The sequence below is a fragment of the Pelophylax lessonae genome, assembly GCF_965119305.1.
Source record: "Pelophylax lessonae genome assembly, chromosome: 8".
NCBI lineage: Eukaryota > Metazoa > Chordata > Amphibia > Anura > Ranidae > Pelophylax > Pelophylax lessonae.
The window spans coordinates 295,431,795-295,454,115 of record NC_138775.1 but is presented as its reverse complement, the minus strand read 5'-3'; the positions used below and the strand labels follow the sequence as shown (position 1 = coordinate 295,454,115).

General features: G+C 42.7%; 1 protein-coding gene across 1 annotated transcript in view; it reads right to left on the bottom strand.

Moving 5' to 3' along the window:
• Nucleotides 1–22,321, bottom strand: part of LOC309561382 (G-protein coupled receptor 54-like) — a 47,257-nt gene that overhangs the window by 5,131 nt on the left and 19,805 nt on the right. Inside the window, exons 2-4 of the mRNA XM_082265264.1 lie at nucleotides 9,486–9,610; nucleotides 7,279–7,414; nucleotides 146–384 (exon numbers count right to left, since the gene is read on the bottom strand). Coding sequence (XP_082121390.1) covers nucleotides 146–384; nucleotides 7,279–7,414; nucleotides 9,486–9,610 — 500 coding nt within the window. The remainder of the gene's footprint in view (nucleotides 1–145; nucleotides 385–7,278; nucleotides 7,415–9,485; nucleotides 9,611–22,321) is intronic.

Below are 22,321 nucleotides of genomic sequence, written 5' to 3'. Positions count from 1 at the left end.
TGGGGTAATGATGACACTGGGTGGGACAATGATGACACTAGGTGGAATAATGATGACACTGGGTGGGACAATGATGACACTGGGTGGGATAATGATGACACTGGGTGGGACAATGATGACACTGGGTGGGACAATGATGTCATACCTGGTAATTATTGTCCATTGGCTCTACCACGGGCCGTCCCACTCTCTTCAGCATCAGGGAGTAGCAGAGGCAGATGGTGAGCAGAGGCAGCAGGTAGACGGCTAGGAACTGGTAGAGGATACAAGCCTTCTTCATGGTGTCCGTCGGGAACTGCTCTATGCAGTAGGTGCGGGGACCGTACCAGTAACCTTTCTGGATCTTCTGGTAAGGGATGATGGGGGTGGAGAGCAGGAGGGAGCCTGTGTGTGAAGACCAGACATTGGGATGAGACATCTACAGAACATCTACAAAACTTCTGTAGAACATCTACAGAACATCTACAGAACTTCTGTAGAACATCTAAAGAACTTATACAGAACTTATACAGAACATCTATAGACTGTATATATATATAACCTATACAGAACTTCTACAGAACAACTACAGAATCATTACAGAACATCTACAAAACTTCTACAGAACATCTACAGAACTTCTACAGAACAACTACAGAATTTCTACAGAACATCTACAAAACTTCTACAGAACATCTACAAAACGTCTACAGAACAACTACAGAACTTCTACAGAACATCCACAAAACTTCTGTAGAACATCTAAAGAACTTATACAGAACTTATACAGAACATCTATAGACTGTATATATAACTTATACAGAACTTCTACAGAACAACTACAGAATTTCTACAGAACATCTACAAAACTTCTACAGAGCATTTACAAAACATCTATAGAACTTCTACAGAATATCTATAAAACTTCTACTGAACTTTTACAGTACCTAAACAGAACACCTACAAAACATCTATAGAACTTCTACAGTACCTATACAGAACACCTACAAAACATATATAGAACTTCTACAGAACATCTATAGAACTTGTACAAAACATCTACAAAACTTCTACAGAACTTCTTTAGAACATCTACAAAAAATATATAGAACTTCTACAGAACATCTACAGAACATTTATATAACTTCTACAGAACATCTATAGAACTTATATAGAACATTTACAAAATATCTATAGAACGTCTACAGAACATCTATAGGACTTCTACATAACTTTTACAGTAGCTATGCAGAACACCTACAAAACATCTATATAACTTCTACAGAATATCTATTTATTTTCTACAGAACATCTAAGGCCCCGTTCACACTGGGGCGACGCTACTTTGCCGGGCGACCTCATAGGTCGCGGCGCGCTGCTCGCACCGCGACCTCGGAGCGGCCGGCACGGACTTCATAACATTGAAGTCTATGCAGGTCGCTCCGGGTTGCCCCAAAGAAGCTCCGGACCCTTTTTCTAAGTCGGAGCGACTTGTGTCGCTCCTATTTGAACGGGTCCACAGCTTCCCTATGGAAGGCGACCTGTCAGGCGACCAGGTCGCCTGGCAGGTCGTCCCAGTGTGAACGGGGGCTAAAGAACATCTACAGAACTTCTACAGTGCTTCTATAAAAAATCTACAAAAAATGTATAGAACTTCTACAGAACATCTACAGAACATTTATAGAACCTCTACAGAACATTTACAAAACATCTATAAAACGTCTACACAATACCTATAGAATTTCTACAGAACTTTTATAGTACCTATACAGAACACCAACAAACCTTTAGAACTTGTACAGAACATTTATAGAACTTGTACAGAACATCTATATAATTTCTACAGTACTTCTACAGAACATGTATAGAACTTCTACAGAACATGTATTGAACTTCTACAGAACATGTATAGAACTTCTACAGCACATGTATAGAACTTCTACAGAACATGTATAGAACTTCTACAGAACATGTATTGAACTTCTACAGAACATGTATAGAACTTCTACAGAACATGTATTGAACTTCTACAGAACATGTATAGAACTTATACAGAACATGTATAGAACTTCTACAGGACATGTATAGAACTTCTACAGAACATGTATTGAACTTCTACAGAACATGTATAGAACTTCTACAGAACATGTATAGAACTTCTACAGAACATGTATTGAACTTCTACAGAACATGTATTGAACTTCTACAGAACATGTATTGAACTTCTACAGAACATGTATAGAACTTCTACAGGACATGTATAGAACTTCTACAGAACATGTATAGAACTTCTACAGAACAACTACAGAATTTCTACAGAACATCTACAAAACTTCTACAAAACATCTATAGAACTTCTACAGAACTTCTACATAATGCTGGCCATACACAAAAAATGATAAAACTCATTTTCGAAAATCGAGCACTCGGCGGTGAGAGCAGATGATTGTACCATCATGTAATGACTGAATTTTGATTGATAAATCTTTCAATGGACAAAAATGAATCAGTTTTTCATTCAGTTTGTCACATATGCCGGGTGCAAACAGTTTGGGCGAGAAACACATTAACCTCTCAATTTATCATTAGTTCGGCAGAATTTTCCAAACTGTTCCTTCGATTTTTTCGAAGCACTGAAAAGTTAAAACTGATTTTCTTCTTGTGCCCAGTAACTGGATGAAAAATGAACGAATGCACCAAATGACAGATTTCCGAACGATTTTTCGGCTAGTGCATGGCCAGCATTTTCCTATTCCCTTCTCCTCTATCCCCAACATATTGGGGTTTATTTATAAAACATTCCTTGCACAAATGTCAGAAACACTTGTAAAAGTTGAACTTAGGGAGTGATTTACTAAAACTGGGGAGTGCAAAATCTGGTGCAGCTGGGCATAGTAGCCAATCAGCTTCTAACTTCAGCTCGTTCAATCAAGCTTTGGCAATCAAACCTGGAAGCTGATTGGCTACCATGCACAGCTGCACCTGATTTTGCACTATTCAGTTTTAGCAGTGCCGGGACAAGGTCATCCAGCTTCCAGGGCAAGGATGCCAAACTCCGCCCCCCCTTCCCTTCCCTTAGGGTTAGCATCAAGGCGCCCCCCCATCCCTGCAATAAACTAGGGCCGCATGCAGAGCTCAGATATGCAGTGCAGGATTTGGTCTTATTTATGTGTTCATGCATGAACGTTTATTTATTATTATTTATTTATTTATTATTTTTTTTATTTATATATTATTATTTATTATTTATTTTTTATTTATGAGTTCATGCATGAACTTTGTAAACTTTTTTTATTTTCAGCAGCGCAGCTAAGAACAGGCCGGTCGACTATATAGAAGGAGTGTGCTGGCTGAAAATTAAAATACAAAGCATTGATATGTAACGACTCCTTTTAGCCACTTCTGGACCGGAAGGATTTGCCCCCATAATGACCAGACTATTTTTTGCAATTCGGCACTGCGTTACTTTAACGGACAATTCGTGCGACGCTGTACCCAAAAAAAAAATCGATGTCCTTTTTTTTTTTTCCACAAATAGAGCTTTCTTTCGGTCAAATTTGATCACCTGTTTTTTATTTTTTGCGCTATAAACAAAAAAAAAAAAAAAACAATATTTTTTACTTTCTGCTATAAAACATTCCTAATAATTTTTTTTAAAAAAAATCGAATTTTTCTTTTGGTGATATTTGATCACCTGTGCAAATTTTTTTTTTGGGCTATCTATAAACAAATATAAAGACAATTCTAAAAAAAAAAAAAAGAACACAATTAAAAAAAAAAAAAACAATCATTTTTAATTTCAGCTATAAAACATTCCAAAATTTTTATTTTTATTTTTAAAAAAATCTAATTTTTCTTTTGGTGGTATTTGATCACCTGTGTGATTTTTTATTTTTTGTGCTATTAAAAAAAAAAAAAGAGAAACAATTCTAAAAAAAAACACAATTTAAAAAAAAAACAAACAATCATTTTTAATTTCAGCTATAAAACATTACCAATATATTTTTTTTAAAAAATCGAATTTTTCTTTTGGTGGTATTTGATCACCTGTGCGATTTTTTATTTTTTATGCTTTAGACAAAAAAAAAAAAGTAGTGACAGTTCTGGAAAAAAAAAAAAACAATATTTTTCACTTTCTGCTGTATAACATTCCCAAAAATAAAAAATAAAAAATCTATTTTTTTCATCCTTTTAGACCAAATTTGTGTTCTGCTACATATTTTGTTTAAAAAAATCACAATAAGCGTATTTTGATTGGTGTGCGCAAAAGTTATCGCGTCTACAAACTAGGGGAAATATTTATGTCATTTTTATTTATTTATTTTTAATAGTAATGGCGGCAATCTGCAATTTTTAGCGGGACTGCGACATTGCGGCGGACAGATCGGACCCCTAACTGACATTTTTGACACTTTTTGGGGGACCAGTGACATTACTACAGTAATCAGTGCTAAATAATATGCACTGTTACTGTACTAATGACACTGGCAGGGAATGGGTTAACCCATCAAAGGGTTAAGTGTGATCCTAGGGGGAGCTTTCTAACTGTAGGGGGAGGGACTTGTGAAATGATCATAGAGACCTGTGATCCTATATAGAAGGATCACAGGCGCTCTGTGATAATTCCAGGGAGAAGAACGGTCTGCTGTGTTTACAACATCCGACCGTCCTTCTCTCTCAGCGGGGAGCGATCGCGGGTGTCAGGCAGCAATCGGAGCCACCGTTCCTGTGGATCGGTATCCCTGCTGCCTAGTGGGGGTGGGAGCACACTCGCCCTCAGGAACACTCCTCCGAATCAACGAGCCAGCCTGCTGCAGTATATATGCGGCGGACGGTCGGCAAGCGGTTAAAGGGATAAGTTCTATTTCTCTAGATATACAGATATATTTGTCAGGCTGGATAAGCACCCCTCTATAAATCCTGGTGCTCCCTAGACATGTGCGTTCCGGATTGAAATTTGTTATTTGGAAATTTGGATGAATGAACTACCTACGTATAGTAACAAATATAAAGGAATCCGAAATAACAAAACTAAATTTTGGATGACATTCGAATGCTTTTCAAATCTAATTCGAATAGTTTTCTAATCAAATTCGAATTTCCGAAGAGAATAAAATAGAGTATAAAATAAAGGGATAGAATGTTACAGAACGGAACAGAAAATACAAGAATAGAGTAAAACAGAATAAAAAAATATGATAAATAAAAGGACAGAATAAAATAGAATAGAAGAAAAGGAATAGAATAAAATAAAATACAACCATCTTCTAGAATAAATTTGAATACAATAGAAAATAATAGAATAGAAAATAAAATAAAAGAACAGAATAATAAAAACAACAGAATAGTATAGAAAGAATATAACCATTTCCCAAAATTTGAATAAAATTTTTTTTGAAAAGAATTGATTAGAATAGAATAGAAAATAAAAGAATAGAGTAAAACAGAATAAAATAGAAAAAAATAAAAGAACAGAATAAAATAAAACAGAATATAAAGGACTAGAATAGAATAAAAAATAGAATAGAATAAAATAGAATATAACCATCTTCTGGAATAAATTTGAATACAAAAGAAAATAAAAGAAAAGAATAGAATTAAAAAAAACAACAGAATACAAAAGAAAGAATATAACCATTTCTCAAAATTGGAATAAAATATATTTGAAAAGAATAGATTCAAATAGAAAATAAAGGAATAGAATAGAATACAATAGAATAGAATAAAATAGAATATAACCATCTTCTAGAATAAATTTGAATATAATAGAAAATAATAGAATAGAAAATAAAAAAAGAATAGAATAAGAAAAAAAAACAGAATAGAAAGAATATAACCTTTTCCCAAAATTGTAATAAACTAAATTTAAATAGAATAGATTTTAATAGAATACAAAATAAAAGAATAGAATTGACTAGAAAATGATAGAATAAAATAGAAAAAAACAATAAAATAGAAAGTATATAACTTGAATTGGAATAGAATAAAATAGAATAGTAAATACAATAATTGAATAGCAAAGAATAGAGTAGAATAAACAATAGAAAAGAATATAACAATATAGCCATTTTCTGAAATTTGAATATAATAGAAAATAATAAAATAGAAAATAAAAGAAAAGAAAAGAATAGAAAAAAGACTAGAATAGAAAATAAAAGAATGGAATAGTAATAATATAATTATCTTCCAAAATTAGAATAGAAAAGAATAGAATAGAAAATAAAAGAATAGAATAAAATAGAATATATTATCTTCAAGAATAAATTTGAACACAATAGAAAATAATAGAAAATAAAATAAAATAAAAGAATAGAATTAAAAAAAAAAAAAACAACAGAATAGAATAAATATAACCATTTCCTAAAGTTTGAATAAAATATGTTTGAAAAGAATAGATTTGAATAGAATAGAAAATAAAAGAATAGAGTAAAATCCAAAAAAATAGAATAAATAAAGGAACAGAATAAAATAGAATATAAAATAAAGGAATAGAATAGAATAAAAAATAGAGTAGAATAAAATAGAATATAACCATCTGATATATATGATATATCCATATACCATATGATATATAACCAATATTACCATCTAGAATAGACTTGAATACAATAGAAAAGAATAGAATAGAAAATAAAAGAAAATAATAGAATTATAGAATAGAATAGAAATTCCCGAAATTTGAATAAAATACATTTGAAAAGAATAGATTAAAATAGCATAGAACATAAAAGAATAGAATTGACTAGAAAATAATAGAATAAAAATAGAAAAAAAAAACAATAGAAAAGAAAGTATATAACCGTCTTCTGAAATTCAAATTTTTAATGGAATAAATTAGAATTTGAATTTAATCAAAAAAGAATAGAATAGAATAAAAATTGAAATAATTAAATAGAAAAGAATAGAATAGAATAAACAAAAGAAAGGAATAAAAATAATTTAACAATAAAACCGTTTTCCGAAATCTGAATACAATTGAAAAGAATAAAAAGGAAAATAAAAGAAAAGAATAGAAAAAAAGAATAGAATAATAATATAATTATCTTCCAAAATTTGAATAGAAAATAATAGAATAGAAAAGAAATAATGTAACCATCTTCCAAAATTTGAATAAACGTAACGAATTCCCAAAGCGAATTAAACAAATTTAACTCAATGAATTTATGGAAATCGAAACAAAACAAATGTTCTTGTTCTGCACATGTCTAGTCCACCCCCTCCCCCGCATTGTGTGAAATGGCGCCCCCTGTGGATCTCAGGCACATACATGTTGGTAGGAATGGGACGGTGATTTTGTACCTATCCAGATGCAGATGCTGACAATCATGGCCACCCTCGGGGTTCGATGCCGCAGAGATCTTAGCGGATACAATGTGGCGTAACATCGGTCGGCGCTCATCGCTGTCAGCGTTATACACGTGGCCTGGACCGTCACCTGCAGCCATAGAGACAGAATATTTTCTATTATATACAATGTATGGAGATACGGGATCAGTCATTGGAGGAAAGATCCGTCTGTCGCTTCTCAGAGATTTGTCAGCACAATACAGGAATGAAACAAGTAACCATTAACGGCTTCCATACCACGCCGATTCTGGCACTCCGCTCCTACATGTAAAAATCATCAATTGTATGCTAGAAAATGACTCAGAACCCCCAAACATTACATATGTGTTTTTAGCAGAGACCCTAGGGAATAAAATGGCGGTCGCTGCAACATTTTACGTCAGACGGTATTTGTGCAGCAATTTTTTAAACACGTTTTAATCATTTAAAAATAAACAAAAGAGTAAAATTAGCCCAATTTTTTTATATAATGTGAAGATGATGTTACGCCGAAGAAATAGATACCCAACATGTCACACTTTAAAAATACGCACGCTGGTGGAATGGCGCCAAACTTTGATACTTAAAAATCTCCATAGGTGACGCTTTCAAATATTATACAGGTTAGCAGTTTAGAGTTACAGAGGAGGTCTAGGGATAGAATTATTGCTCTTGCTCTAACGTTCGCGGAGATACCTCACATGTGTGGTTTGAACACTCCGTTTACAAATGTGTGTGGGCGCGACGTACGTATGCGTTCGCTTCTGCGTGCGAGAACGCGTGCACTTTACATTTTTTTTATTTCTTACAGTGTTGAATATATGACCATGAATATATATATATGTATGTACACTGCTCAAAAAATGAAAGGAACACTTTGAAAACACATCAGATCTCAATGGGGAAAAATCTCATGCTGGGTATCTATACTGGTATGGACTGGGTAATGTGTTAGATCTATACTGGTATGGACTGGGTAATGTGTTAGGATCTATACTGGTATGTACTGGATAATGTGTTAGGATCTATACTGGTACGGACTGGGTAATATGTTAGGATCTATACTGGTACGGACTGGGTAATGTGTTAGGATCTATACTGGTACGGACTGGGTAATATGTTAGGATCTATACTGGTATGGACTGGGTAATGTGTTAGGATCCATACTGGTATGGACTGGGTAATGTGTTAGATCTATACTGGTATGGACTGGGTAATGTGTTAGGATCTATACTGGTATGGACTGGGTAATGTGTTAGATCTATACTGGTATGGACTGGGTAATGTTCTAGGATCTATACTGGTATGGACTGGGTAATGTGTTAGGATCTATACTGGTATGGACTGGGTAATGTGTTAGGACCTATACTGGTATGGACTGGGTAATGTGTTAGGATCTATACTGGTATGGACGGGGTAATGTGTTAGGATCTATACTGGTATGGACTGGGTAATGTGTTAGGACCTATACTGGTATGGACTGGGCAATGTGTTAGGATCTATACTGGTATGGACTGGGTAATGTGTTAGGATTCATACTGGTTTGGACTGGTTAATGTGTTAGGATCTATACTGGTATGGACTAGGTTATGTGTTAGGATCGATACTGGTATGGACTGGGTAATGTGTTAGGATCTATACTAGTATGGACTGGGTAATGTGTTGGGATCTATATTGGTATGGACTGGGTAATATGTTAGGATCTATACTGGTATAGACTGGGTAATGTGTTAGGATCTATACTGGTATGGACTGGGTGATGTGTTAGGATCTATACTGGTATGGACTGGGTGATGTGTTATGATCTATACTGGTATGGACTGGGTGATGTGTTATGATCTATACTGGTATGGACTGGGTAATGTGTTAGGATCTATACTGGTATGGACTGGGTATAGTGTTAGGACCTCTACTGGTATGCACTGGGTAATGTGTGGTCTGTACACCCGCCGTGCCCATTATGAGCCAAAACAAAGTTTGGTGGAAACACCCAAAATTCCTAGGAGGACAGGAACAGAGTTCTGGAAGGGAGATCTCAGCACTGAAGTTCCCAGAAAGTCTTAGAGAACCAGCAGGTGACTAATCCAATGTGCCTCCACCTTAAACCCATCTAGTCAATGCTGGGGAAGGAACCCCTTTAAATGAGCCCCTTAGCAGTCCCCTCCCCCCACCGCACCTACCTGCTGTAAATAGGCCACAAACTTGCACATGAAGTCTCCGAACACCCAGCTGGGCAGCGGGTAGAGGGTGGCGGTGAACGGGACGCAACACACTAAGAACATGATGTCGGTGGAAGCCAAGTTAGCTGCAGACACAGACAGAGAGGGGGACATTTTACTGATTACATTTCTTCATAAAGGAGAATCAAAGTACAACTATTGCAGGGTTAGAACCCCGATCAAGTTTTTTTTTTGGATCCCAATGGGGAGATTTCGCTTCACTTCCTGTCCCATAGCAGAAACGGGAAGTGAGAGGAAATCCCTTCAAAGCTAGGGAATCCCTAATTGGAAGATTTACACTTTCAATGAGAACAGGATACAGGACAAATAGGAGAGGAGGAAACGGGGACACAGACAGCAATAAAAACCTGACAGGGGTTCTATTTCCTCTGCACTCCATCTAAAACTAAAACAAAAATTAAAAAAAAAAATGAACATCATTAAAAAAATGTTAACTAAATTTAAACTTTTTTAAATTAAATTTTCCAATACCAAAAAAACAAAAAACGTTTTGTTTTAGTTATACTTTCAGGCCAGAATATTGCTGCTGTACCATTACTGGTCACCAGGAGGCAGTGCAGCATCACAGTCAGACTGATCCCTGCTCCATCCTCCTCTGGATGCATCAATCTATTTAGATATTCAGTTCTATTTCAATCACCATACTATAAAGCAGGGGTCTCCAAACTGTGGCCTTTTAAATGCTTTTATCCGGCTCTTGGGCCGCCCCACCTGTTTGTATACCTCTATGTTAAAAGGGCAACGAAGCAGAAAATGGTCCCCTCCTCACCTGCACATTCCTCCCGAGGACAACCACGATCCATCCCACTGCGGAATTTCAAATTGCCCCGAACATAGAGCCTCCCATGGAAGCACAACCAGGCCAGATCCCTGAATTTAAGGGGGACTCTAGCCAAATTAATCAGTCTTAACCCTTCCCTCAAAATTGGGCCTGGGCAATCCCTTAAGGCCAGTGGGTCATGAAAGACTTCGCTCAAGACTCGGCTCATAAGGACTTTCCTCGGAGCGGATCTGAGATCTTCAGCCGACAGTCGCCACTGCCGCAGCAACTTCAGACACGGAGCGACATAGGCTGGGAGCTGACCACGATGACCCCTGAGATTCTTCACTTGGCCACCTTCTTCCCAAAGTCGCAGAAAGGGCCTAAACCAAGATCTAAACATGCCTGCCCATCCAGGAGGCTCCACTGCAAGCATACTACCAATGTTAAACTTGAGAAATAGCAGTGAAAAGAAAAGAACGGGGTTAACCATACCTAAGCCACCCTCCCTCCTGGATAGATAGGTGACATTCCTCTTGATGGGGTTCAGTCTGTTCCCCCACAGCATCTGGAAGAACACACTATAGATCCTAGCATAGAGAGACACTGGCAAGATGCAGACAAAGCTGACATACAACAAGAACGGTATCAGGTGGGTCTTGATCAGATCAACCCTTTCCCTCAGAGATAAGTTCCATCTCCTCCAGCTGACCACCTTAGTATAGGCAACTTCCAGCCTGCCTTCCCAGTTTTTGAGGCCATAATCGCCAGGTCCAAATTCAATGCCTAATATCTTAATTTTTTCCTGGGGCACTGGAAAGGTGTCCGGGAGATCAAACCCCTCACCTTCCTTTCCCATCCAAAAAAGTCACTCTTTTCTTGATTGATCTTGGAGCCTGATGCTTCAGAGTACCGTGATGTCAGAGAGACCACCTCCTCCGCTTCATCTGTCCCAGTGACAATCACTGACACATCATCCGCATAGGCAACAACCCTCAAAGGCGGCTCACCCGGGATTACCAATGGTACCCCACAAAACATGCTGCTCTCTAGCCTCCTGATGAAGGGGTCGATTGCAAACACATAGAGCAGGGGACTCAGGGGACAACCCTGGCGCACCCCAGAGCCAACCTCAAAGGACTGTCCAACCCAACCATTAACAAGAGGGAAGCTTTCTGCCTCCTTATACAAAACTTTTAATCAATCGACAAAACCACCCGGCAGACCGTACTTACTAAAGACCAACCACAGGTACTCATGGTTGACACGATCTAAAGCCTTTGCCTGATCCAATGCCAGTAGATACTTTCCCCAGCCTGCAGCCCTGCACTGCTCCAAGGCCTCCCGGACAGCTAAAACTGCTGTGAAGGTGCTCCTACCCTGGATCGAACAGTGCTGATGGCGAGAAAGCAAAGACTCTGCTACTGCTGATAGGCACCAGAAAAGTATCTTCGCCAGCACCTTTCTATCGACATTGAGAAGGCTGATGGGGCGCCAATTCTCAATCATCGAAGGATCTTTACCTTTTGAAAGAAGAATCACAGCTGAGAGTCTCATGGAAGGGGGAAGCACCCCCTCAGCAAGACAACTGTTAAAAACCTCTACCAAATGCGGGGCCAGAATAGACTTAAAGGCTTTGTAAAACTCAGCCGTCAGACCATCTGGTCCAGGTGACTTTTTGATGGCAAGCTGTTCAATTGCCCTCATCACCTCTTCAACTGTGATCCCTTCTGTCAAATTCATCAAAGGGACATCTCCACCATTTAGACCTGGAGTAGAGTCCAAAAAGCTTTCCATCTTGTCTCGGTCAAGCTCTTTCCTCCCAAGAAGTTCAGCATAAAAAGACCTCACGACCTCCAGGATCCCTGACCTGGACTTTGTCAAGGAACCTGTACTATCCTTAAGGCCAATGACCATCTTAACAGCTACACCCTGTTTGCAGTTCTGGTAAGGGTCAGGCGAGTGGTATTTCCCATAGTCCCGCTCCAGAACCAAAGAGGTATGCCGGTCATATTGACACTTCCTGAGGAGGATTTTCACTTCAGAGATTGCCCCAGGATCTCCTCCTCTTGAGACAAGAATATCCAGCTTCCTCCGCAAACGTTGGTAGGTCATGTATCTATTAAACTGTTTTTTATTGGCTAGGCCCCTGAAGAATCCAGCAATCCTCTTTTTGGTCAGCTCCCACCACTCAGCCTTGCTGCTACAAAAGTCCAGGATGGTCACCTGTGCCTGAAAGAATTCCTCAAAGGATTGTCTAACATGTTCTTCCTCAAGGAGAGTCGAATTTAATCTCCAGATGCCTTTGCCCCTCTGAGGGAAGTCTGAAGCATTCAAGACCACAGATAGCATACAGTGATCAGAGAACTCCACTGCCTGCACCACTGGGGGTGAGAAAGCAGAGGCCTCCTTAAAAAAAACCTATTTATCCTACTCTGACTATTACCTCGATGAAAGGTGAACCCTGTGTCATCCGGGAGGTGCTTAATGTGCACATCCACAAGACCAGCATCCCTAACCATACTATTTAAAAAACGCTATCATATCCCAGCCTGTCATTGAAGTCCTTCCTGTCCTTGGGCCTAGTCACAGTATTAAAGTCACCTCCAAAAACCACTTGCCGGGATGTAAAAAGAAATGGCTTGATCCTTGTAAAAAGGCATTTCCTGTCCCACTTTGTGTGCGGCCCATAAATATTAGTTAGGCGCAGGTCCTGCCCTCCCACAAGAACGTCTAAGACCATACATCTCCCAATCTCCACCTCAATAACCCGCCGGACAGTTACCATGCTGGTTTTAAACAACACCGCCACCCCGCCGTAAGGCTCGGCCGCAAGAGACCAGTAAGATGGACCATACCTCCACTCTCTCTTGGCCATATGAATATCTGCCAAGGAGGTGAGCCTAGTCTCCTGCAAAAATAAAATTTCAGCATCTAATTGGCTGAACAAAAAGAAGGCCATAGAACGAGCTCTTACTGACTTAATACTGGCGACATTTATTGTCACCACTTTTAACGGAGGGGGAACCGCCATTCAGGGCCGGTGCTAGACTATTTTACGCCCTAGGCAAGACCAGCTACTTGTGCTCCCCCCCCCCGCCCCCAAAAAAATAAAAAGGGAAGGAGTTAAAAACTCCTCTATGTCATACCCAGTGACCATGATCTGATGGCTCCTCTATGTTATGCTGTCATACCCAGTGACCCCCATATTCCTCAATGTCACACCTGGGGACCCTAATGTCCCTCTATGCCACACCAAGGGACCCCGATGATCCTCCATGTCACACCTGGGGACCCTGATGTTCCTCCATGTCATACCCAGAGACCCTGATGTTTTTCCATGTCACACCTGGGGATCCTGATGTTCCTCCATGTCACACCTGGGGACCTCAGTCCCCAATGGCACACCCAGGGACCCCAATTCCTCATTGCACACCTGGTGACCCCGAAACCCTGTTACACCCGGTGACCCCTATCCACCCATGGCACACGTGGTGACCCTGATTCCCTTTCACACCAGGGAACCTCCATGTCACACCCAGGGACCCTGATCCCCTGTTCTGGGGACATTCACTGAGCGGTATGAAGAGAGTGGCCCGCACTCTGCCCTCCTTCACCGTGATCCTGCTGATTCCTTCTTCTAGGATGCTCCTCTTCTGGACCACAGTGCTCACCACAGCTCCAACCGTCTCCTGGTGAAGGGAGAAGCAGCAGTCCGAGAACTCCGCACGTCCCTAATCCCAAACCTCCTCAGACCATTCCGGCGCCTCGTCATTTCTACTCCAGTAAAGGTGCCACCCTCCAGTGCCAAGCTTGGGGTCAGGTTCAGCTCTCCTCCGCTCCCTGCTTAATACCGACCCAGGGAAATGAACGGCTGCCCACCAGCTCAGTGCAGAGAGTCACTTCCTGCCCAGGGTTTAAACCATTCAGCTCCAGCCAAAGAGGATCATCATGCAGGCAGCACTCCTGTGGGCTCCCTTACTGCCTCTTGGGCCCCCCCCCAACAGTGGTGGAAAGCCAGGGCCTGGTAGTTCAGCCACTGCACCAGACACCTGGCGTCTTCCTCTGTCCATTATTCCTCCACCACTGCCGCCCCCTCCCCTCAGCTCACAAGGATCATTAATGATGGACAGAGAGTGCCAACTCATGGCTGCGACCCTAGGGTGCAATGCGCCCTAGGCGGCTGCCTAGTTTGCCTAGTGGAAGCACCGGCCCTGCCGCCATTTGGGTTATTGGGTGGATTGCTTCCTAGCTCCCCTCTGCTGCTCATCACCAGATGCCTCTCTCTTTCTTGAAGCCTCCTCCAATTCCATTTCTGAATCAGAATTTTGTTCCGAAGAAGCTCCAGGTGAGGAAATATCCCATGTGGAAGCCCTAGAACGGTTGGGGGACAGGCACTGGGGCTTCCTGTCCCTGTTCCGTCCTCACCGCCTGTCTCTTCTGCCTCACAACCCTCCTTCTCTCCTCCAGGTACTGCAGGTCAGACTCCGAGATGTTTTCATCTCTTGCTTTTTTCTTGGAAGTTTTCACAGCAGACTTCTTTACAGAAGAAGCAGCAGCACCCTTTTTGGTACCCTCTAACACTCCTGGTGGGGGGGGGGTCCTTCCCTTAAGCTAGGCCTAGGAGGAGAAGACTCATGGGGCATAACTGACTTGTGGGGCACAGACTTGGAAGGTTCTGACACAAGAGGAACGGGTACAGTAGGCTGGGGGGACACAGAGACAGCCACAGAAGGAATACCTACACACAGGAGGGTTGGCCACAGAAATTGGGGAAGGATCCTGAACAGGACCAGGGGAGTCAGTCACCGCAGAGGAGGATGGTACACCAGGGGCTTCATCCTCCATCCTGTCCAGCCTCAACAGTTCATCTACTACCTCCTTCCCATATTGTGCCAGGCTTCCGGACATCGGCTGTAGGGGTGGCTAAGGCTCAGGCACAGGTTGCACCTTATCGCCTGGGTGCAGTCCCTGGCCACATGACCCTGTCCCCGACACACTGAACATATTAATGCTGAACAGGAGGAGCTAAAATGCCCCTTTTCTCCACAGCGGTGACACAGCTTTGGCTGACCAGGATAAAAAACAGTCACCCTATCCCTCCCTATGAAAGCCGAGGAGGGCAGGTGACGGACAATATTCCCATCCCTGGCCAACCTGATCGTTACTGACCAACCCCCAGTCCAGATGCCACGTTCATCAAGGATTTTATTTGGCGTTTTCAAAACCTCACCATAATTCTTTAACCAGACCTCTAAGTCCCAAGTCAAGACCCTCCGTCCTGGTGAAGCTTATTGTGTACTCCCGGCTCCCAGCTACGTGTATTAGGGCATAAAGGTCTTTTGCCCCAAAGCACATCTCCAAAATCATATCCACCACCACACGCCGTGTTGGAGGGATTGCACCACCTTCCCATTTAGGATTAACCACATTACGCCTTGGACCCCCAGCAGAAGCCAGAGACCCAAGACCAGAACCAGGGGTGCTCAAAGTGGCAGTTTGTGGTGGAAAACTCTGCTTGGAAGCAGAGTTCTTTTTTGACTGCAGCCCTGGCTTAATAATATTACCAGGTGCAGAGCGTACCACCTGAGCAAATGAAGGTTTATCAGGGCCAAGGCCCCACACCGATGTAACTTTAGCTGGTATATTACTATTATTATTATTATCATTATTATTAACTGCTTGTACTGAGCCAGCAGGATTGTCCATTACACACATATTTGTAGGATGGTCCATCACACCTGTATTGGAAGAAATGTTACAAGCATTATTTATTATCACAGTTTCTGCTGTAGTACCACAGGTGTCCTGATGCTGCACTGTAGAGTCCTGCACAGCAGCTGTGACTGGACAAACATTCTTGGGCTCAGCAGGGTAATTGGGTTGTTCTGGCTCTTGTAGTTCCTCTGCTGAAATGTCATTTTTTAAATGCAATCTTTTCTGAGAGGAAATATCAGCAACCAAAGTATTGCTGGATATAATATTACCAGCCCGGGTGTCATTGGGCAAACCATCAGCATTAGTCAAGGTGCCAAATGGTACAAAAATAGTTTTATCAATCACTTGGGGCTTGATAGGTTTTACCTTATCAGGCACATTATCAGGTAAGTTCTCATCACCAAACATCAGCTGATCTCCTCCACTGCCTGGATCACTCTCAGCGTGCCTCCTGAGCCCTGAGAAGGCAATGGGCTGCTTACCTCACCTTGGGGGGGGGGGGGCAGGGGGGGTCAGAACTGGGGGTCTCCTCCTCCACCGCCATCTTTGCCATCCTTGCAAATCTCCTGTCATTGCAAAACTTCTCCTTGAAAGGCCCCTCTCTGCCTTCCATCATGGCCACAATAGATTCCTGGTGTTGAACCCGGACCTTAGCCAACTGGATTTCCTTATCCATAGATCCATGGTTGCGGCTGTACAAACCTTCACGCTCCTTTCGCAGACGCTTCAGCTCCGCTCTGAGTTTGTAGAGCTGGTCTCTCTCCCTATTCAGGACCTTGATCCCGGCCACCACTCGCTCCCAAATGGACTCAGCATCCTCATCCTCACCAGGGGCAGAGAGATCACCAACCACGGGCTGCACAGGAGCAGGAATGCAATCCATCCGCCCAGGAGCTGGCTGAGAGCCTCTAGCAGGAGTGGCCCCGCTGGCCTCCCCAGATAGGAGCCAGGAGGGCTGGGAGGGATTTTACCACACTCCCCTCTCACACAGATCACCTGGAGCAGCTCCAGACACTCAGCAAGAGATCCTCCCTGCAGCCACACCCGAAGTTGAATGATGGGAAACTACTCCTCCCACTGACACTAATGATGGGGCACTATTCCTCCCACTGACACCAATGATGGGGCACTTTTTCTCCCACTGATACCAGTGATGGGGTACTATTCCTCCCTCTGATACCAATGATGGGGTACTTTTCCTCCCACTGACACCAATGATGGGACACTATTCCTCCCACTGACACCAATGATGGAGCACTATTCCTCCCACTGACACCAATGATGGGGCACTATTCCTCCCACTGACACCAATGATGGGGCACTATTCCTCCCACTGACACCAATGATGGGGCACTATTCCTCACACTGATACCAGTGATGGGGTACTATTCCTCCCTCTGATACCAATGATGGGGTACTTTTCCTCCCAACTGACACCAATGATGGGACACTATTCCTCCCACTGACACCAATGATGGGGCACTATTCCTCCCACTGACACCAATGATGGGACACTATTCCTCCGACTGACACCAATGATGGGACACTTTTCCTCCCACTGACACCAATGATGGGACACTATTCCTCCCACTGACACCAATGATGGGGCACTATTCCTTCCACTGACACCAATGATGGGACACTATTCCTCCCACTGACACCAATGATGGGGCACTATTCCTCCCACTGACACCAATGATGGGGCACTTTTCCTCACACTGATACCTATGATGGGGCACTATTCCTCCCACTGACACCAATGATGGGGCACTATTCCTCACACTGATACCTATGATGGGGTCCTATTTCTCACACGGATGCCAGAAATGGGAAACTATTCCTCCCACTGGCACTGCTACTCCAGCGATCTCCACTAGCTTCCAGGTCCAGTGCTGAGGGGCTGCCCTACTGCAATATGAATCCAGGAATTTGGATGCGTGGACACCATTCAGGGAATACTTTGCATCTTCTGAATGAATGCAAAGCATTCTCTAATTGTTTAAGGTGGAGAGCATGACATCACCAACCCCGCCTTTCCACCTCATCCAATCATCATTAAAATTGAGTTTGCTTTGAGATTAAACTTCCACCATGATGAAATAATGAAAATAAATATTTTCTTGCAAAATTAATTTTACGAAATTGACTCCTTATCCCTAATGCTGTTTGCACAAGTTTTCTGTGTAGGACCAAAACACTGGATTATGTGCATATTAGGCCCTCATCACATGGGTGACAACTTTTACCTCCCTTCAAGGTGGATCGATGGTTGAACAGTTTGCAGGTATGCAGATGGTAATCCTACCATCTCACAAATGCCTATTATTGTGCGTTTCCAAGGGAGATTTTACATACTAAATTATATATATACTATATTAAATACTGAACCACAATAGTGTGTCAAGCATTTGGCATGCAGTAGTACCCTGGTCACACTATTTGGCACATTTGACAGGCAGTTACCGCCCTGGTCCCATTAATTGGCAAAGCGGTTGCACCCTGTTCCTATTACTTGGCATGTTTGACAAGTGGGATCACCCTGGTTCCCCTAATTGGCAAAGTGGTTGCACCCTGGTCCCATTAATTGGCATGCTTGGCAAGTGGTTGTGCTCTGGTCCCATTACTTGACAAATCTGGCATGCAGTTGTACCCTGGTCCCTTTACTTGGCACATCTGGCAAACGGTTGCGCCCTGATTCCATTAATTGGCATGTTTGGCAAGCAGTTGCACCCTGGTCCCCCTATTTGGCAAAGTAGTTGCACCCTGGTCCCATTAATTGACATGCTTGGCAAGCGGTTGTGCACTGGTTCCATTCATTGGCACGTTTAACAAGCTGTTGCACCCTGGTGCTAATAATTGGCATGTTTTGCAGGCAGTTGTACCCTGGTCGCATTAGTTGACATTTTTGGCAATCGGTTGCACCCTGGTTCCAATAATTGGAACGTTTGGCAAGGGATCGCTCCCTGGTCCCACTAATTGACATGTTTGTCAAGCAGTTGCACCCTGGTCCCATTAATTGGCACGTTTGGCAAGTGGTTTCACCCTAGTCCCATTATTTGTCATGTTTGGCAAAAGGGTGGCACCGTGGCGCCATTAATTGGAACGTTTGGCAATTGGTTTTGCCTTGGTCCCATTCATAGGCACATTTGGCAAGCAGTTGCTCCCTGGTCCTATTAATTGGCACGTTTTGCAAGCAGTTGCACCCTGGTCCCATTAGTTGGCATGTTTTGTAAGGAGTTGCACCCTGGTCTAATTAATTGACATGTTTGACAAGCGATTGTGCCCTGGTCCCATTAATTGACATGTTTGGCAAGCGGTTGTTAAATTTCCTGCATCTCGTGCGTTTGGCAAGGGATTGCTCCCTGGTCCCACTAATTGACATGTTTGGCAAGCGGTTGCACCCTGGTCCCATTAATTGGCACGGTTGGCAAGTGGTTTCACCCTAGTCCCATTATTTGTCATGTTTGGCAAGGGGTTGCACCGTGGTCCCATTAATTGGCACGTTTGGCAATCGGTTGTGCCTTGGTCCCATTCATGGGCAAATTTGGCAAGCAGTTGCACCCTGGTCCTATTAATTGGCGCGCTTTGCAAGGAGTTGCACCCTGGTCCAATTAATTGACATGTTTGACAAGCGATTGTACCCTGGTCCTATTACTTGGCACATTCGGCAAGCGGTTGCACTCTGGTCCCATTAATTGACATGTTTGGCAAGCAGTTGTACCCTGGTCCTATTAATTGGCTTGTTTAACAAGTGATTGTGCCCTGGTCCCATTACTTGGCACATCTGGTAAGCGATTGCACCCGAGTCCCATTAATTGACACGTTTGCCAAGCGGTTGCACCCTGGTCCCATTAATTGGCACATTTGGCAAGCGGTTACCCCTGGGTCCCATTGTATTAAACGTTTGGCAAGCGATTACACACTGGTCCCAATAATTGACCTGTTTGGCAAACAGTTGCACCCTGGTCCCATTAACTGGCATGTTTGGCAAGCAGCCTTCCAAAACTGACGTGCCAGGTTAAATTTCCTGTACCTCGGCCGTCGTGACATGAATGGACCTGAGCGTCTATCATGTTAATTTGTGCAAAATGAAAAGTTGACCTAAATCAGACCAGCTGTATTCAAAAAGCAACTGGATCTGCTTCATAAACAAAGTCGTGATCATGCTGTATGCCATCGATGACATCACCATCCAAAAGATGCGCCGCTCTTCTCCAATAACCCTGACAACCCCGACATTCCCACCACTTATACCAGAGCGCTCCGAACATCAAAGGGATAATATGTCTTAATGGGAGACGTTTTCAGCTTCCTCGCTGTCACATTGCTCCCAAGAAGCAGATGCAGCAATTTGCATGTAATGCTCATAATTGTCCCCATATTTCCAACACACGACATACGAACAATCCCAGGGTTCCCTGGGGACATCGAATTTCCTCAACTGCTCTTTCGCAGAAATGTGCAAAATAATGCAAATGCTGCGGGAGGGTAAACAGATCTTTAACATTCTAAATGGTATTCCGCCTGCCATCCGCGCCGAGGTAGCGATGCCATTTCATGGGTGGAGAGGTTCAAAAACGGCGGCGCTGAAAACACATCAGGCTCTGTGTTGTCGCACCGGTCAGGACATCTGCGGGGGGGAGACAGAGGCTATTTCTGTCCTGCCTGATTTTATGCAGCTTTTCATGCATTGCTGCACTTGTTCAGCGGGCTCGGAGCCAACTGACAGCTGGGCGGATGATGGCTGCGAGATAATTGGAAATACTCGATGTCCTGTGCTGGTGCTGTTCCAATCCAAAGTGAAAATTAAACGTGTGTGTAGGCAGGTGCAGTCTTTGTTCTCTACTGCAGGTGGCGCTCAGCCAGAGTTGTGCTGCAGCTGGAGAGGAAGTCAAGAGAAACCTGGTTTCTCAATGGGTTCTTTGGTCCCCTACACAGCGTTCTGATTAGCTAAGCTGCATGCAGGTGACCCTGGTGGCCATCTTGGGTAAGCAGAGCCTATTTTAAGTACCTGCCCCCAGGCTTTGGCGCGCTTTCTTACCAGTAGATAGGGTGGGGAACAGTTCACCCATCTGTCAGGGAGAGTGAATAGTGGTAGGGAAAGTTTCCTGATGAGTAGGTGTCAGGGATGTCGTGGCAGAGCCTGACGTGTAGAGGAATGTCTCACCGGATAAAGAGCCTGGAACTATGTGCGATCCCAGGACAGGGATGCTGACAGGATATCTTAGCAGGACACAGGTTCACCAGAGGCGCGGAGTCTTAAGTGCTAGCCGGTATTCACCAGGGCCCCTGATGGTGGGGATGGATTTGGCTGCGTGCTAACACCAGGTCGCGGTCCTCCAGATTCCCCAGCCAGGCCAAGAGCAGGTCCAGGTCCAATAGCCGGTAGCGGATAAGCAGATCAGGGTGAGGCAGAAGAGTAGTCAAGATAAGCCGAGGTCAGGGCGGGCAGCAGGTAATCAAGGTCGAAGGCAAGCCGGGTCAGATGATCAGGAACAGCAGGTAATTTCAGGTACAGTAGACAGAAGAGCTGAAGATCACACAGCAAAGATTCAGTGTGACCACTCCCCTTAAATAGGACGTTTGGCGCCAATTATGATAGGTAGCCTCGAACTATTCCTTGGTAGCCTCTAACTATTCAAGGCGCCTCTGTGTACGCGCATGTGCATATGCGTTCACCGGTTTGCGGCCCCAGTGAGCCTGCGCATTATAGTGAATCCCTGACAGTAGGGATAGCCTAGGGACACTCCATCCTTCATTGGCATCTTCTCCATTGGGCTCAGAGTGGCCAGGCCACATTCCGCCCTCGGAGACAGATGCAGGTGCATCAGAACCTACTCCAGTCTACAAGTTTGAACAGAACCGTGAGTGTTCCCAGCAGTGTTAATTTTGGCAGCAAATTTCAATTTAGTTTTAGTCTTAGTCTTAGGACTAAAATGGCATTTTAGTTTTAGTCCCATTTTAGTCTTCTGCAAGTGTTTTAGTTTTAGTCGTATTTAGTCGACTAAAACTCCAATATATTTTAGTCGACTAAATGTCTTACATTTTAGTCGACTAAAGCTCATTTTAGTCATCTATAATCGAATGGGTGTAGTTCAATTGTAATTTGTAATGCATTATTTAAGCATTTCTCTACAATTTCCAAACATATTATATACTACTGCTGGTCCTGGAGTGAAAAATCTAATATTCAAAATCTAAATTTTCATTTAGTTTTAGTTAAGTCTTTTGACTAAAATGCCATTTTAGTTTTCGTCGTATCTTAGTCTTAAGACTAAAATGCCCTTTTAGTTTTAGT